Source organism: Mus pahari, chromosome 15 (assembly GCF_900095145.1).
Source record: "Mus pahari chromosome 15, PAHARI_EIJ_v1.1, whole genome shotgun sequence".
NCBI classification, from domain to species: domain Eukaryota; kingdom Metazoa; phylum Chordata; class Mammalia; order Rodentia; family Muridae; genus Mus; species Mus pahari.
Genome location: NC_034604.1, coordinates 26487640 through 26505755, shown reverse-complemented (window position 1 = coordinate 26505755; position 18116 = coordinate 26487640). Strand labels below are relative to the sequence as shown.

At 39.5% G+C, this 18116-nt stretch overlaps 1 protein-coding gene across 2 annotated transcripts in view; it reads left to right on the top strand.

The window, feature by feature from the left end:
- Rit2 (Ras like without CAAX 2) overlaps positions 1-18116 on the top strand; it is a 326497-nt gene that overhangs the window by 93542 nt on the left and 214839 nt on the right. Inside the window, exon 3 of one of the 2 annotated variants that reach the window (XM_029547076.1) lies at positions 73-143. In XM_029547076.1, the coding sequence (XP_029402936.1) occupies positions 73-143 (71 nt within the window). Of the gene's footprint in view, positions 1-69; positions 144-18116 lie in introns of both variants that reach the window. The other variant, XM_021214896.2, reaches the window with a different exon arrangement.

The following is an 18116-nucleotide window of genomic DNA, read 5'->3' as shown; positions in this document are numbered from 1 at the left end:
GAATTTTAAATTAAACACAGCTCTTCTATGGGACCAACATAAACAAAACCCTTTTCATATGTTTTTCAGAAGATGCTTATAAAACCCAGGTGAGGATTGATAATGAGCCTGCTTACTTAGACATCTTGGACACTGCTGGTCAGGTAGGTAATGCGTTTTTTAAATTATAATTTTAAAATTATAATATAATTGTTTCATTTCACCTTTACTTTTCCCCTCAGTATCTCCCATGTAACCCTCCCTACTCTCTTTCTGATTCTTCATTTTGATTGTTGCTTAGATATGTCTAATAAACCTCAGCATTCTCAGATAATCTTGTATTTAAACTTGTCCACACTGACTGTAAAATAGATGACTTAGCACTTCAAATAGGAGAAAAAATTTGCAATATTTTAAAGATGAGAAAGAATTGACTTTAAAATGTGAATCAGATTTAAATTTTTTCTTGATAGTCAAAGTATAAAGTTGCATATTAAAATACCACATTACAAATGGAATTATAAAATTAAAAAAGTAGTTTGTTACTCTTTATGCAAATGTAATAATGCTATTTGGAGTTAGGAGGTGTGTATATAATTTTCAAGAAACGAAAAGAAATTAAACATAATATAGGTACTTTATAATAATTATGAGAAAATACATCATAGATACAAAATACCAAAGTTCGTGTTGTGGAGGAGGTTGGAAGTTTTATTTAACTTAATACTTTTCAGATAATTGTTAAAATAAACTCTTATGTTAAGTGCCAGCTGCAACCCATATGGATTGTAAATAAGGAGAATAACGAGGAAGGACTAAATACAAAGATTTTGATGCAATGTAACACACAAAACAAGCCCTGAGACATGCGGTAAGAGATCCGATGTATAATGGTACTTATGAATATAAGGAAAACAGAAATCCTGGCGAATGGAAATGTATCTGCTTATGCTAGGACAGGCAGCTGTCCTCAAGGGCATACTAAAGAGAAAACAAAGCTTATCCATTGTCTTAGGGTTTTACTGCTGTGAACAGACACCATGACCCAGGCAACTCTTATAAGAACGACATTTAATTGGGACTGGCTTACAGGTTCAGAGGTTCAGTCCATTATCATCAAGGCAGGAACATGGTAACATCTAGTCAGGCATGGTACAGGAGGATCTGAGAGCTCTACATCTTCATCTGAAAGCTGCTAGCAGAATACTGGCTTCCAGGCAGCAAGGATGAGGGTCTTAAGCCCACGCCCACAGTGACACACCTACTCCAACAAAGCCACACCTCCTAATGGTGCCACTACCTAGGCCAAGCTTATACAAACCATCACATCTATATTTTTTTGAGAAGGAAGTGGTATGGAGTGAAGCAGGACTCAGTTGTATTTCCCATGTCTAGAGTGCAAGAGGTCCATAGTTCTCCCTACACTCATACATATAAGGGAAAGTTAGTAAATCTTATAACAACATCAGTGGAAAGATATTTCATCCCAAAGCAATTTTAGACTGGAAAAGTGATATTTTGTAGTGGCAAGAAAGGAAACATTTTGCAATTCTGATATTAATGTTAAAGCAATTCTTGATTACAGCAGAAATCAGTAAGTTTTAAACTATGCTGTGGACTCGCTTGTTTTCCTTCTATTCTTGTTTTTGAACTTAAAGATCTTAAAACGTAAACATGGAAGTTATAGAGCTGTGTTTGATTCCAGCACGAGAAAAAATCTAAAACAAGTTTAATTTTTAATCTCTTTTGTATAGCTACTTATGAATGACTACAGAAATTAGAGTTTCGATAGTGAGTAATTCACTAGAATTGAAAATTGATTTCTGTCTTATGAATTGTATGCTAATGAATTCATTTGTTTCTAGGGACTTTGGACAATGAACTGATGGGGGAATGTCTAAAGAGTGGGTACATTAAAGTGGTACAATTATTCAAAGGGGCATTTTTGTGTAGGGAAAAAATAGACTTATTTCCAGGGGACCTGGAAGCCTGATTGGAGAAAAACAGAATATGCTAAATTTCCATCAAACAAATGAGACTTTTTCAATTACCCAAATAGTTACTTTGATGAACCAGTTTGGAATAGCTGAAAATTTTCATTACAAATACGTTTTATAGAATGTGATTCCTTTATTTGTTGAATACAAAGGTTGTTTCTCCTCTTCTGTACAGATCACAGGCTTGATAAAGTCAATACAGACTATATTGCTTTACCGGGGGCAGCAGGGAGGATAACTTGCCTGTAAAGCTTTTAGCAATGTTCTTTTATTCCCTCAAAAGCAGAGCAGAGCATGTGTCAGATGGTTCTGGTCTAGAGAAAAGGCTGAACCAAGGAGCAGACTTAAACCTATGAGCAGCGCCAGTAAAATCCAGCTTCAACCAGATCTGCTCCCGTTGCTACACAGACTTGTGAACTAGAAAATCCTAACATTATTGCTTTGTGCTTTGTCATATGCTGCTAACATATAGCTGACCAGTGCAGCATATTAATGGATTTGTTCAGGATAAACGGAGACAGAGAATAGTACATATCTGTGGACAAAGTGGTGAACAATGGAACATAAATCTGAGACTTTGGGACTGGTAAAACTGAGAAACTTAGGGGTGTTAAGTGTGTTAATTCTACACACCATTACATATTTGTCAAACCAGGTATTAACTGTTGCCAAACATAGGAGGAGTACATACGGCTAAGCAGATGGTGATATGTTGGCTTTTACACTATTATTAAACCCGCTCTCTCAGAAGGTGGTCCATGCAGTTGATTTAACAGAAATTATATCCCTGTAGGGGGCTGGAAAGAACACTACTGAAATATTTTAATAATGCCACATTGCTTGATTTTGATAACATTAATTTACATATTGGTCAAAATTTATTAATTGTACAATAAACCTAGAAGGGTGATAGAAAAGCTATTGTTAATGTTATTACCTGGAATTTGAGTATCACGATATGCAAATTAGTGAACGTCTGACCTCTTAGAGGCAACACTGAAGGCCACATCATTCTGCTTTGTGATCATGTCTATAGAGGAGGAAAAAGGATAACCTCTTTTCAACTTGTTGCAATGAAGAACACTATGATGAAATACAGATCAACAAGAAAGGCCTAACATTTAATTAACCCAGGTCTTACGTATATAAAAACTTCACAGAACAAAGATATATCTGGAAATTCGGGGAAACCTTGTATTTTTTTCCCCCCTTCCACATCCAAAGCTTTTTTAAATTAACAGTAAGATCCAGGATTACTTTTTGTAGCCTTGGCTGGCCCCTTAGCCTCAGGTCTTCTGAGGACCAGACAGGAGCACAGTGCCTTGGTCCCTGGGAGACTCCAGGACCAGCTGGTTGAAGTTGAAGATCTTACCCCCAGCTTTGAGAATGTGACTTTGGGCAGACTGCTCACCTGCAGTGCACACACCTTCCTTCAGCTTGAACTCTTCCAGAATCCTCACATCATTTGTGACCATCCCCATGATCACAGTAGTTTTGTTCTCCCGGTCAGGAGCTTTAGCTTTTGGGTCATCCGGGACAGAGATGGGATTAGTGAGATTCATAAATAGCCCTTCAGCACTACTTGATTCACAGCAGAGTTGGTCCCTGACCAGAAACCTGTACAGTTTGACTAACAGCCACAGGTAGATGTCCTGGTTCTTGAGCTCCTTGTGGTGAATGTCAATACCCATGATGGTACCTTCTGCTTGGCTAGGTCCAGAAACATCCAAACCTTGTATTCTTAAGCTTAGATTTGTTGACAAATGAACAGTTGTGCCAGAGTGGTTGGTCACAAAGCAGGTAGAAGCTAGATTAAGGTAAAGAAAGTAGAATCTAAACTCATGTAGATTCCTTCACCTTTCCTAGCAACACTTCTTTCTCCTCTGATTATGCAGGGTCTGTGCCATGTGTAACTCTTCAAACGATAGTGGGCTCAGTTTACTGCATGGTTTCATGCAGAAGAATCCTCATAGTGGAAAGAAAGCTGCTTCCTGCAAGTTATCCTCCAAATGTGCATCACAGGACATGCAAACTCCCAAACTTTTTGATAAAAGAATAGGAGAGAAGATCAAACAATTTAATCTGTTTCTGTAGTTTTGACAGTTTCCAAGATGGCATGCTTAGGGGTAGCATGCACTGCCCTTCACCCCATGCTAGAGGTAGCCTGGAAACTCCAAGATTATTTTATGGAGGAAAATGTGGGCACCAGCACAACTCAAATTTAGGAAGATTTTAAATCTGGTTTTCTTCTAGGGTTTGAGCTAGTATATTAATGCCCAGTTCTCCCACAAATGCTCATGAAACATGTTTGGCTTCCCCCCTTTTTAAGAATTGTGTCTCTAAAAGCAGCCAGTCCATGGACAACTATAATGATTAGAAGGAGTTTTCTAGAAGCAAAATAAACATTCTTGTCTACAGCTTATACTGACTTTAGGAGCATCTGCTGAAAAAAATATATATTTTGGAATTATAGTATTTGAGACTCAAGGAAGATAAACACTTTTTTTCAAGGTTGTGCATTTGACTTAGAGGCAATTTCAGACTCAGAGACATTCACATTTTTATTTTACTTCTTTTACAAATTAGTATAGTGTGTATCAAGGACTTCATAAACAAACAAATAAACAATTTAGGACCTTCCCATCCTCAAATACCCTAAGGTTTGGAGCAGTGAGGATTCCATGTTATAAAGGTAGCCAATTGTGTGATAAACTTCAGGAGATCTAGGCAAGCCTTTTTAATGGGCTTTCTGAGATACCTACAATGTGTCAGTCAAAAACAGGAGAGTTCCACATGGTTTTAAATGAAAGTTCAAAAAAAGTATAGCAAGTTTAGATTATGTTTATTGTATCGTGCTCATCCTTATGCCAAAGAATGAAAGTAGTCTCCAATACCATTGGTACTTTTCCATTTATTACTATGCTATTATATCCAGTAACTAGAACAAGACTTGGAAAGGGCCATGCCCTTGGCTGCTCTAGGGCTCTGTCTACTGCACAACAACAGGAGGCACAGCTTTGTCTTGTTCACCCCCACCAGCTCTGCAATCTGAGGAGGCCTCCAGCCAATGTGAACCTAATTTACTCCTCTGTGAAATGAGAGAACTCGACTTGATCTCTGAGGTGCCGTCCAGATTTTAAGCTCTGTAATTTTCTGCATTACTGCTGGCTTGACTGATGCATAATTCTCCTATTAACATTTTTAATAACCAGTTAGGCTCCAACTTTTAACTGTGTGTGTTTGTGGCTAATGCTTACAGAGAGGCTTTAGGGCAGGGCCTTGTTCCCTGAGAATCATTCCACTCTACAAATTGTTGTGGATTCTTTAGCGATTGGTAAATGGGATTTGAGCTAGAAGTGCCCCAAAATAGACATACAATTTTGAGATAGTCACAATGTCCCTTTAGATAATTAAGACACCCCTCAATGCATCCTGAGGTCAGTGCAGGAGACCTAACCCTTTAATCTGTTCTTATTGTGTGTTGATAGTTCAGGTCATAGCATAGATGCTGAAGCAGAAGATGGACTTTTGAGAATTTAAGTATAGTCCTTAAGAAGGATGGTGGTAGCTTTTCATTCTGCATGGATGCTGTTAGAGCTATCTGTGATATGCTGGTTACTTTGATAACCACCTTTTACCCACTTAATCAGGATTTCTAGAGACCAACATTTCAGCAATTCCTATAGTAAAATAGTTTGACAATTTAAGTTTAGAACAAGAGGCCCCCTGGTCATCTTGCAAACTTTATATGCCCCATAGAGGGGAACGCCAGGGCCAAGAAGTGGGAATGGGTGGGTAGGGGAGCAGGGTTGGGGGAGAGTATAGGGGACATTCTGGATAGCATTTGAAATGTAAATGAAGAAAATATCTAATAAAATAATTAAAAGGAAAAAAAAAGAGAAGGCAATTTCAAAACACACCCCTGACACACACACACACACACACACACACACACACACACACACACACACAAATTAGGCGCTACTCAGTGTTAGTAGAGTCTTTGCCCATCTTCTCCAAGATCCTAAGTTGAATCCCAACCACCCTAGAAAAAGCAAACCAAAAATATAAAGTTGTCTAAAAGTATGAGCACTGTGTTTTAAATGCTTGTGTCTCCACAGCTGGCTAGATGCAATGTGTAAATTTACAAATATCAACATTAAACTTTCAGAGATATAATCAAGATTTACATGACTTGCTACAGGAAATAAAATGTGTATAATTTAAAAAATTTGCAAGTTAACTTCTTTTAAAGTGTTTTTTAAAAGTAAACATTTTTATTCAGGGGTAAAATCAGTTACACTATTAACTGAAGAAGATGTGAATAATTACCATGCACATCTGTGAGCAGTATGTGATTATTTGGGCTCTAATATATTTGCAACATTTGATTTTGCATATCGAGATCAAAAATAAATTAAAAACCCCCTCAAGTTCTTGGCTTTAAAGTATTTACACTTTTATTTTTTGTGCACTAAGAAGGAATTAGACTCAAAACTGAAGAAAGAAATATTTCATTGCATATTTCAAGCCTATAATCTCTTTACCTTTCTCTCACACTTAATTTCATTATGAAATCCTACCTTAAGTACAAATTACTTGACAGTATAATATTCAGAACATTGATATTTATATATTTATCATGTTCATCTTAGCCGATATTTGGCAATTTTCAACATTAAAACTGCCAAATTAAAAAAAAACATGATTTATAGTTTGTATAAAATCTTCAGTAAAATGTTAACTAAGATTTTATTTGTGTTGAGCTCAAGGTCTTATGTGCACTAAGTATGTACTTTCTTAACTGTGCAACATATCAACCCCTGTCAATACTTCTTAACTATACATTTGATAGAAATTTCTGGTAATTAGAATTTCCTTATTTTTTGAATTCCTTTTATTAGATATCTTCTTTATTTACATTTCAAATGTTATCCCCTTTCCTGGTTTCCCCTCTGAAAACACCCATCCCGTCCCCACTTCCCTGTCCTGGCATTCCCCTACAGTGGGGCATCTAGCCTTCACAGGACCAAGGGCCTCTCCTCTCCTTGATGCTCCACAAGGCTACCCTCTGCTACATAGGCAGCTGGAGCCATGGGTCCCTCCATGTGTAGTCTTTGGTTGGTGGTTTAGTCCCTGGGAGCTCTGGGGGATCTGGTTGGTTGATTCACTTGTAATTCATGTCTCAGACTCCTGACAGCAATCACCCTAGTACTCCACTGTGGAGGGTGATGCCCAAATGTGTTCAGTAGTCAGGGCTGGGCACCGTGTAAAGCGTTGACACTAAGGAAGGCCCTACATAAACGCTCTAGGTAATATAGAAACGCTTCTGAATTAAAATTCATGAGAATGGCTGTTACTGTGGCCCCTAGAAGGCTGAGCTGCCACTGAGGCCACATATTTCAGTCTTCAGAGTTCACAAATAGCAGCACACTATAAGTCACAAGTGGTTTGACCAAGACCTAGTGGCTGCTGACAGAGATGGAAGATCTTTGCGTTTTATTCATGAGCTATACCTGGAGTCCTGTCGGGATGTATCTACTTACCTTCCCTGAAAGCAATCTCCTCCAAAAAGAATAGCACTGTGATATCTATAAATGGCAGCTCCTACAATTTGTAATTTGTCTCAGTATTTTCAATATAAGTGATGATATTATGAAGGTATTTAGTAAGAAACCAGTATAGAATATCATGGGAACCATGGGCTATACATTCAGAATAGTAAATGTAAAAAGAAATATCACTGTAACAATTTTTATCACCAGTCTTCTCTGTTATTTTCTTTATATTATTTTGTAGAGTTTCAAGTGTTTGGTGATTTTTTTTTTTTTGCTGTTCTAACATGCTAAGCACTGTCTGCATATTGATGAATTGGAAATGTGATTATACTATCTAAATGAATTACTTCCTATTTAACATCTATATAAGTGTTTGAATTACCAAGAACTATCAGTTTATTCCATAACACTTGTAACCTCAGCAATTTTTTTATGCAGGAGCAACATAATTAAGAATAATTAAGGAAATAAGAAATTCAATGACAAATATGGGCCACATGGCTTGTTTTCTTCTCATATCTGACTGAAATAGGTTTTATAGCATTTATTTTTATTTTATTTATTTATAATATTTATACATATGTATTGTTTCTAAGACTCATTATTGTCTCATCTAAAATAAGGTTCTCAGAGTAAATGTTATTTACATGTTTTATGTTCTACTATCAACTTATCATTCTCAACACTAGTTTATCTACTATTTCTGCAGTGAAGAATTCAGTAGCAGAAAATAATTACATTCTCTATACAGTTCTAAAACATGTAACACGCATACATGTTTTAAACTGTCTTCTGTCTTAATTTTTTTTTAAATTTTGTTTCTTAGAAGAAAGGATTAATTGAATAGATAAAATGCTACAAATATATTGTAAATGTAGTTCACAATAATGTTTTAAAGATAATTACTTTTCTTTTTTTCTTAAAGTGTTAACCACAGAAGAATGCATCAGGGGTTTGTCTCATGTCTTTTGTAGTATAGAAACAGTATTATTTCAACAATTCATTATTTTCTTTTAGAGTGACATAGCATGATAAGGAGTCAGGGTGCTTAAGTTTTGTGCATATCTGAGATGCCAAGAAGTGCTTGCTGACAGGAGCCTGATATGACTGTCTCCCGAGAGGCTCTGCCAATGCCTGACAAATACAGAGGCAGATGCTCATAGCCAATCATTGGACTGAGTTTGGGGACCCCAATGGAGGAGGTAGAGAAAGGACTGAAGGAGCTGAAGGGGTTTGGCGCCCCATAGGAAGAACAACAATATCAACCAACCAGAGCCCCCAAAGCGCCCAGGGACTAAATCACCAACCAAGGAGTACACATGGAGGAGGGACCCAAGATTCCAGCTGCATATGGAGCAGAGGAAGGGCATCAGTGGGTGGGACCCTTGGTCCTGTGCAGGTTTTATGCTCCAGTGTAGAGGAATGCTAGGGCGGTGAGGTAGGAGTAGGTAGATGGGTGGGGGAACAGCCTCATAGAAGCATGGGCAGGGGGATGGAATAGGGGTTTCCAGAGGGGAAACTGGGAAAGGGGATAACATTTGAAATGCAAATAAATAAAATACCACCCCCCCCCCAAGCCACAAAAGGAGGGTATTAAGAGGAAGGAATTTGGAACACTGACTGACTTCTTGAGCTTAGTTAAAGTGCTAAGGAAAAGTGCTGGTTCTATGTTCTAGTATAGTTAGAGTCACCAAAGTTTCATGGGGCAGAAGTTTGGTCAGGAGAGAGGTAGCATGAGGAAGAGGCGGGATCTTTAAAAGGTGGAGCCCTAGCCTTGGAAGGCCAACCTTTAGGATGCTGATGCTGGCTTATCAGGATGGGTTAGTTCTTCTGACAGAAACTTGATACGAACAGGTCACATGTGGACCTTCCTGGTCTCTGGCTTATGGTCTCATCCTTTAATCTTCTCTCATAAACCATTTCCTCATAAACCTTCCACTGCCATATTATCTTCTTTGTTGTGATAACCTCAGTGAATGTTCAGTGCTATAGTCTTAGACCTCAAATACATTCTTTAAAAAGTAAATATCGAACCTGAGGTATTTTAACAAGGCAGTAAAAATCCACAATATTGTAACTGGAGACCCAGAAATAATGATATTAATTTGTTTGGAATAACCTACACTTCAAATTGCATAGAAATGATGCAGCTGAAAACCAACAAGGGAAATATCACAGTCTTTGAATTTGAGGTAAAATTATAGTAAGTTTAACTTAAAGATTTTATTTTTAAAATTTTGCTTCATGATTTAGAATTGAGGAATATCCCAGTCCATAAAAATAGAATGATTGTTCCAATGAACCGAGCAGAAGAGTCTGACTTTAAAGGCAGATAAACCCACACCACACCACACCACACCACACCACACCACACCACACCACACCACACCACACCACACCACACCAATCAAACAAACCTGAGATGCAGACGGAAAGTTGGACTGGTTGTTTTAGAATTGCTTTTCTTGCAGGGACTAGTTTATGGTACCTCAGGTAAGATTCTTTCTGATTGTCTGATCTGAATTTGCCTGGCATTTGTTTTTGTGTCTGAAACCTGGTCCATTTCAGAACCCAGTAATCTTATGGTGCAGAGCAGAGGTGATGTTGTCCTGTTCTGCAGGAGCCCAGGGTGAAATACCAGCCCAAATTGAAGTCTGTCAATCATTAACATCTCATACATGTTATAGTTAGCATCATTTCTTACTTCCATTGGCTTTCTTCATGAAATTAAGTTTTTAAAAGAAAAATTGTCTTTTATGTCTGTATCTGCTGACTTGTTAGATATTTTGTGATATTTTGTAATTATATAGTTGTTCAGTTAATGAGGAAAAATACTATAACCAAATTGTATGTGGGTGGTGGTGGTGAGGGTGAACTTCTAGAAACTGATATTCCAGTAACACTATTCTTTTTTTTTTCATTTTTTAAATTTATTATTATTTTCTTTATTTACATTTCAAATGCTATCCCAAAAGTTCCCTATACCCGCCTCCCGCCCCTGCTCCCCTACCCACCCACTCCTACTACTTGGCCCTGGCCTTCCCCTGATTAACACTATTCTTATTGCTAGGAATCCTCCAAGACCCTGGACACTGCACCTGAAGTCAAGAATTTGCAATCCAAATTTCTTCATTAGAAATCAATTCTGCAATTAGGCAGCAGAGAGCTAAAAATGATCTCATTTAAGGAACTTGTGTTATTTGCTGGACCAGTTACCAATAAATAGTATGCGGATTTTAACACTAGTGAGAAACTGGAAACAAATGGCCCAAAAGAGTTGGAAAATATATTGTCCCAGAGCAATTAAATGTCTTAAAAGCATGTAAGAGTTTCTTCTGATCAATAGGACTTGATGAGTAGTCTCTGAATGGGGCTCTTCTGGACAATGTGTTAATTTAATGTGTGCCAGAACCCGTTGAATTCCGAATGTAGACAGACACGATAATGAGTATCTCACGTAAAGTCTACTCTTGTGGCTAGGGAGACCACATTCCAGTGGCAGTTTGAAACTATAAGGAGCACACTTGCCAGGCAAATTAGAGTCCTTGATATTACTAAGAAATCTAGAGTCAGTTGCTCTCCTGTCAAGCTGCTGAGCCAGGAATCTGTACCCTGCCTTCCTCACTGAAGCAGAACTGTCTCTGAAAGACTGTAAAGATAAGCATGCTTTCATTTTCTGAACATATTACTTCTCTAAGTACCTCTGACAGTTATCTAGAATCTTCTAGCTCGTTATCCTGAATACTGTTCCCTCATCCTAAAGAAATTTAACTTTCAAATGGAAGATAAAATATCTAATGGAACATTGAAATATATTTATATCAGTAATATTTTAATGGAGCTATAAACTGAGTACTCTCCAGGAGGAAAATAGTTTTAAAGCCATTTAAAATGATTTCTCCTCCCATTTATGGTTAGCTTATTTTTATATTTTTAATGATCTTTTGTGATTCAGGAAAGTCCCACTTAGGACAAAATGCAAAGTGCTATTATTTCTCTTCGCAGATACTCAGCTTTGTCTTCAAATCAAGCTTCTATTCTGAGGAAGCCCAACGTGCCTTCCTGGTAGAAGAATTGAATATTATTTCAGATAGGTTTCATGTGTCAAAAAGGTAGATGTGTGCTATTATAGCTACTTGTGTTATTACCCCCGTATCATCACATCTGAACTGTCATAGGAATGATGCTGAGTTATGAAGAAAAATAGTCAAGATACAGTTGAGATCGTGGTTTTAACTAAATAAGTAATACAGTGAGCTATATTAAGGTTACTTCTCATTAAACTACAAGGAGCCAATAGGATTGAAATATTGCCACAAGTTATAAGGACAGTGCTGTATAACTATATCTCATCTCTCTTCTGATAGGAGAACTTTATAGGCTTCTTCTAGGCAGTACCAAAATGCCAAATGACTCATATTAGTAATTCTGGAGGTAAATGTATATAGTACAGTAGATACCACTTTTTATACTCTTTGGCTTTCAAAAGATCATAGAAAATCCAGTCTCAGTACTAACCACCTTAGGGAAAAGGTTAAAAAATTAACTTCAGAATCAGAACTCCTAACATCTCAAGTCCTCACAATAGATCAGTGAAGTACAGTGCTGGCATTGCCTCCATCTGGACTCAGGCACCCTATCTACTTGTATCTTGATCTTTCACTGTAATTGCAGATCAGAGAAGCCTGTGTTACAAGTGATCATCAGGAAGCATAGGGCAGTCTCAGAGCCAGCACAGTAGAGTGGTTCTTATGGCTATGATAAAGTTCTCAGCATGACTGTAATATTTTTCCATGTTTTCAAGCTTTTATTTATTTGTATTATAATTATTATTTTTTTAGTTTATGTGTTTATTTTTTATTGGATATTTTCTTTATTTACATTTCAAATGTCTTCTCCTTACCAGGTCTCCCCTTTGGAAATCCCCATTCCCTTCCCCCGTCTCTATGAGTGTGTTCCCCGAACCACCCACTCCAGTCTTCCCACCACAGCATTCCCCTACACTGGGTCATCGAACACCCTCAGGCCCAAGAGCCTCTCCTCCCACTGATGTCAAACAAGGCCATCCTCTGCCACATATACGGCTGGAGCCATGGGTCTCTCCACGTGTATTCTTTGGTTGGTGGTCCAGTTCCCAGGAGCCGGTTGACACTGTTGCCCCCACACCCCGCCACGGTGCTGCAAACCCCCTCAGCTCCTTCAGTCCCTTCTCCAACTCCTCTTTCGGGACCTCACACTTAGTCCAATGGCTGGCTGAGAGCATCTGCCTCTGTATTTCTCAGGCTCTGGCAGAGCCTTTCAGGAGATAGCCGTATGAGGCATGACTGTAATCTTAATGAGACATGTATCTCTTCCCTGAATCTGTATTATTTTGTTCAACAATAAGTTGACAAACCTTTACCCAGTAGTCATTCCCAAACCCAAATCTCTGGTAACAACTGTAGGTCTAACTAGACATTTTAAAAACTTTGGGAAGAGAAAAGATAGTGCAGAATTGTAATCATTTTTTTAAAATTAATCATTCCATTTGTTTACATCTCAAATGATATTCCACTTCCTGGTTACCCCTCCACAACCCCCCCCATCCCACATCCACCCTCTCTCCCCTCCCCTTTGCCTCCATGAGGGTGCTTCTTCACCCACTCACCCTCTGTCACGCCACTGCTCCAACATCCCCCTACACTGGGGCATCAAACTTCCACAGGACCAAGGGACTCCCTGCCCATTGATGTCAGACAAGGCCATCCTCTGCTACCTATGTATCTGGAGTCATGGATCCTCCCTGTACACTCCTTGGTTGGTGGTCTATTCTCTGGGAGCACTGGGTGGTCCGGCCAGCAGATGTTGTTCTTCCTATGGGGTTGCAATCCCCCTCTGCTCCTCCAGTCCTTCCACCAGCTCCCCCATGTGGTCCCTGAGCTCAGTCTGATGGCATCCACATCTGCATTGGTCAGTTGCTGGCCGGACCTCCCAAGGAACAGCCACACCAGGTTCCTGTCACCTGGTGTCTGCAGACAGGATGGATCCCCAGGTGGGGCAGTCCCCGGGTGGTCCTTCCTTCAGTTTCTGCTCCATATTTGCCCCATTTGGACAAGAACATTTCTGGGTTAAACACTTTGATATGGGTGGGTGCCCCCATCCCTTGACCAGGGGATGTGCCTGTCTTCTGGAGGTGGTCTCTACAGGTTCTATCTCCCCCCTTCTCTGCGCATTTCAGCTAGACTCATTCCTGTCCAGGAGCCTCTCTTTTCTCTGGTCTCTGGGACCTTCCAGTGGCTTTCTTCATTTCCTCTTCCCCCCTGCACCCCTGTGCTAAATATTTTTGTTTGATTTCCTCACCCTCTATACCTAATTTCCCCCCCTTTATTGGATATTTTCTTTTTTTACATTTCAAATGTTATCCCATTTCCAGGTCTCCACTCTTGAACCCCCTATCCCATCCCCCAGACCCCTGCCTCTATGAGGGTGTTCCCCCACCCTACTACCCACTCCTGCCTCCCCGACTTGGCATTCCCTCACACTGGGGCATCTAACCCCCTCAGGCCCAAGGGGCTCTCCTTCCACTGGTGTCCAACAATGCCATACTCTGCCACATATGCCGCCTGAGCCAAGGGTCCCTCCATGTGTACTCTTTGGTTGGTGGTCCAGTCCCTGGGAGCTCAGGGGTGGGGTGGGAACGTCTGGCCAGTTGGCATTGTTGTTCCCCTCATGGGGCCACAAACCCCTCAGCTTGCTTGTCATAGTTTGGGTTCTGTTACTTTGAGAAAAATATACTAAATGAAAACAACTAAGAGGGAAGAGGTTCTTTTAGATCACAGTCAATCATCAAGGAAGGCCAGGGCAGGAGGTTAGGGCAGGAACTTGGTAGCAGGAACTTTAGAGACATGGCAGAATGTTCCTTACTGGTTTACTCTTCATGACTTGATCGACTGATTTTCCTCTTTCCTTTCCTTTTTTTCTCTTTTCTTCCTTCTCTCTCTCTCTCTCTCTCTCTCTCTCTCTCTCTCTCTTCCTTTCTTTTTTTCTTTCTTCTTTTCTTCTTTAGCATGTCACTCATGTTTTAGATATGTGGAATAGTATTGCTATGACTATAACTGTAGATATATCTCTCTGAGACCCTGCTTCCAGTTTGAGGATATAACTAGAGGTAGATTTATTATATCAGAGAGAATTCTATTAATTTTATTAGCATTTTACCATATATTTTAATAATTTTCACCTTTCTCCAAGTCCTCCCAATTCACCAACATCTCTCTAATTCAATTTTACCTTCCTTCTCTTGGTCCCTCCTCTCTCATTTCCCACTTAAAAACAAAACAAAACAAAACAAAACTGGAAACTACACCTCAATGAAAATCAAAACAAATAGATAAGAGACCAGTAAGACAAAAAAATTAAAACAAAAATTGAACAAACATTCATAAAAATGCCATTGAGTTGTATTTTGTTGGCCAGCTATCCCTGGATGTGGCTTGTTATGGAGTATGGTTGTTATACCAGGGAGTGACACTGCATTAAGAACATTGATTTCGTGTTGTCAGTGGTTCAGTTGCAGATAGTTTCTTGTTTAACGATAGGACCCCTTGCCTGCTTCCTGAACTCAATGCCGAATGTGCTCTGGCTTGAACCTGTGTAGGTCTTGGGCGTGCTGCCACAGTCTCTGCGAATTCATGTGTATCTAGATCTGTTTCCTTGAATTAATCCACCACCTCTGCCTCTTACAATACCTACCTCTTCTTCTGCATAGATCCCCGAGCCTTGAGAGGAGGGCTTTGATGAAGATATTATATTTAGGATTGAGTGCTCTTAAATCTCGAACTCTCTGTACAGTGGACAGCTGTGAGTCTCTTTGCTAACTCCCAACTACTGCAAGAAGAAGCTCTCCTGACACGGAATGAGCAAGGCACTGATCTACAGGTGTAGCCGAATGTCACTGGGGCCATTTTATTGCTATGTTACTTTAGCCAAATAATAGTAGTATGTTTTCCCTTAAGCCCATGTCTAATGTTCCCTTAAACCTGTCTAGTCTCAGACTCCTTGGTCATTTTTAGCCGTGTCAGGTGTGGGTTCCATATCATGAAATGAGTCTTAAATCTAATCAGAAAGTTGCTCCCATAACACTTGTGCCATTGTATCACTTGTATACCTGAAGGCAGGTCTCTTTTGGAGGTTACAGGGTTTGTAGCTGGGTGACATTGATTATTACCTTTCTCTTCTAGTAGTGTGCACTATACTGCAACATGAACCATGAATTAGGAGGCATGAAGCTTCTGGTTAACCCCCGGGTAGATCAGCTCCTTTTCTTACATAGCCAATGTTAACCTGCCTACATGACACTGAACACACTGGGCTGGACCTCTCACATCAATTAGTAAACAAGAAAATGCCTCACAGTGATACATGCCCCTGGTACAATATGATGGAGGCAGTTCTGCAGGGAAGATCTCCTCTTCCCATGTATGTCCAGGCTTGTGACAATTTGTTGACATCTATGAAATTGTACCCTCGTCAACTTTGACACACAAAAACATCACATTAAATCGTATCCTTTTCATTAGTGTGCTCAAGATCTCATGTTAATCTCACAACATAAAACAGACCAATTGCCTTTACATTTTTAAACACTTAAAATCCAAGATCTCCTAAAAGCTTTAGTGTCTCTTAACTATAGGCTTCTGTAAATTCCAAAATGAATTTTATAATTTCATATTCCATGAAAAATAAAACAAGGGACAACTTTAATCAGATAAAAGCAAAACCCAAGTCCAACAATGTACTCTAAATTTTTAGTTCAGTGTTTGTAATCTAGGACTCACAGAATAGTATATAAGAAATCAATTTACTGGAAGAAGCTGAGGAGGAGGACGACCCTGTAATCTCAATTAACTTGGACCCCTGAGATCTTTCAGACACTGGACCACCAACCAGGCAGCATACTCCAGCTGATATGAGCCCCCCAACACATGTACAGGAGAGGGCTGCTAGGTCTGGGTTCAGTCAGAGAAGATACACCTAACCCTCAAGAGACTGGAAGCCCCAGGGAGTGGAGAGGTCTGGTGGGGTGATGGTTGGGGGGTGGGGACAGCCTCTTGGAGACAAGGGGGAGGAGGTATGGGATATGGAACAGTCAGAGGGAGGTATGAGAGGAGGATAAAATCTGGAGTGTAAAAAGAAAACATTAAATTTAAAAAAGAGAGAGAAAAGAAGATAAGACTTGAATGTGATCTTTGCCTCAAACATATTAATTTAACATCAAGTCTCCTTTCAACATATCATGGCTCTGTCCATTTCTTCTCATGTTGATTTACATTGGTTGGGATTCCTGAGAGAAACAGAACCAACAGACTCACATGATCATGGAGGCTAACAATTCCAGGCAAGTCTATTATTGGATGTCAGCAGTTTGGAGACCTGGGTGAGCTGATGGTACAATTTCAGCAGGAGCAAAGATAGACTACAACCTGGATGAACTGATGTTCTGTCTATGTCCACAGGCAAGAAAAATCAAGTACCCCTGTTTCCTTCCATTTTCCTCATCTATAAAATGTATGGTACTGGGATTAGTAACAGCAGAGGCATCTAGGAACTGTTTGGAAATTTTAGTTCTCCATCACTTGCCAAAGTATGTAGTGAGCAGCAGGGTAAGGCAAGCCAAACATGCTCTGCCAGGCGTCTAACAGACCAAAGGTTTACAAACTTCTGCCCTGTAGTTCCATTTCCTTCTCCCATCTGTATTTTTTTTTTTAATAGCAAAGCTATGCACAACACAGAAACTTGCTTATACCAACAAGTATGTGCTAAATATTTATTATTGTTTTTTATAGCTGCCTTGCATTCCATACACAGAGAAGTTTCTCTTCTTCCTTGAAAGGAAATGGCTTGCCCACTGCCCTGAAACTGCCACTGGAGTGGAATCTCTTTCCTTAACCATTAGAAACATCCTTGAAGATCATTTGATAGCTGATCATTTGATCAGAATTTACAAGCATCTGCCAGTCAAACTAGAACTCATAACTCATGACTTGTTGATGCTAATCTGTTTTTCTCTGAAGATTTAGAACATCTAAAAGAAAAAAAAAAAAAAGCACTTTTCTGGGTCAGTGGGTGAATGTGCTTTCTGAGCAAACCTGATGACCAGAGTTTGGCTCCTGGTACTCACTTAGAAACCGATACTGTGAATCTCTAATCCCCAGACTGCTTCTGGTGAATGAGAAGCAGTGGCAGGAGAACTGTAGAAATTCACTTGTCACCTGGCTAGGAGCATGTGTATGGCAAGAACAACATGAGAGAATTGCCTTAAAAACAAAGTGGAAAGAGAGCCAACTCCCCAAATTCTCCTCAAGCTGTGGCATGAGACTGCACGCGCGCGCGCGCGCGCGCGCACACACACACACACACACACACACACACACACATACACACACTTTAAAAATACTTTTTCTGATTAACACAGTTTTTTTTCATGATGGACTACTGAGGTTCTATAAGTGCATACTAAAATGAAGTACAGTGTTTCAAGGTCTTTTTAGATTTCTATCCCTTCACATGTGTAACTTAACTGTAATTAGAAGAGTCTTTAGAA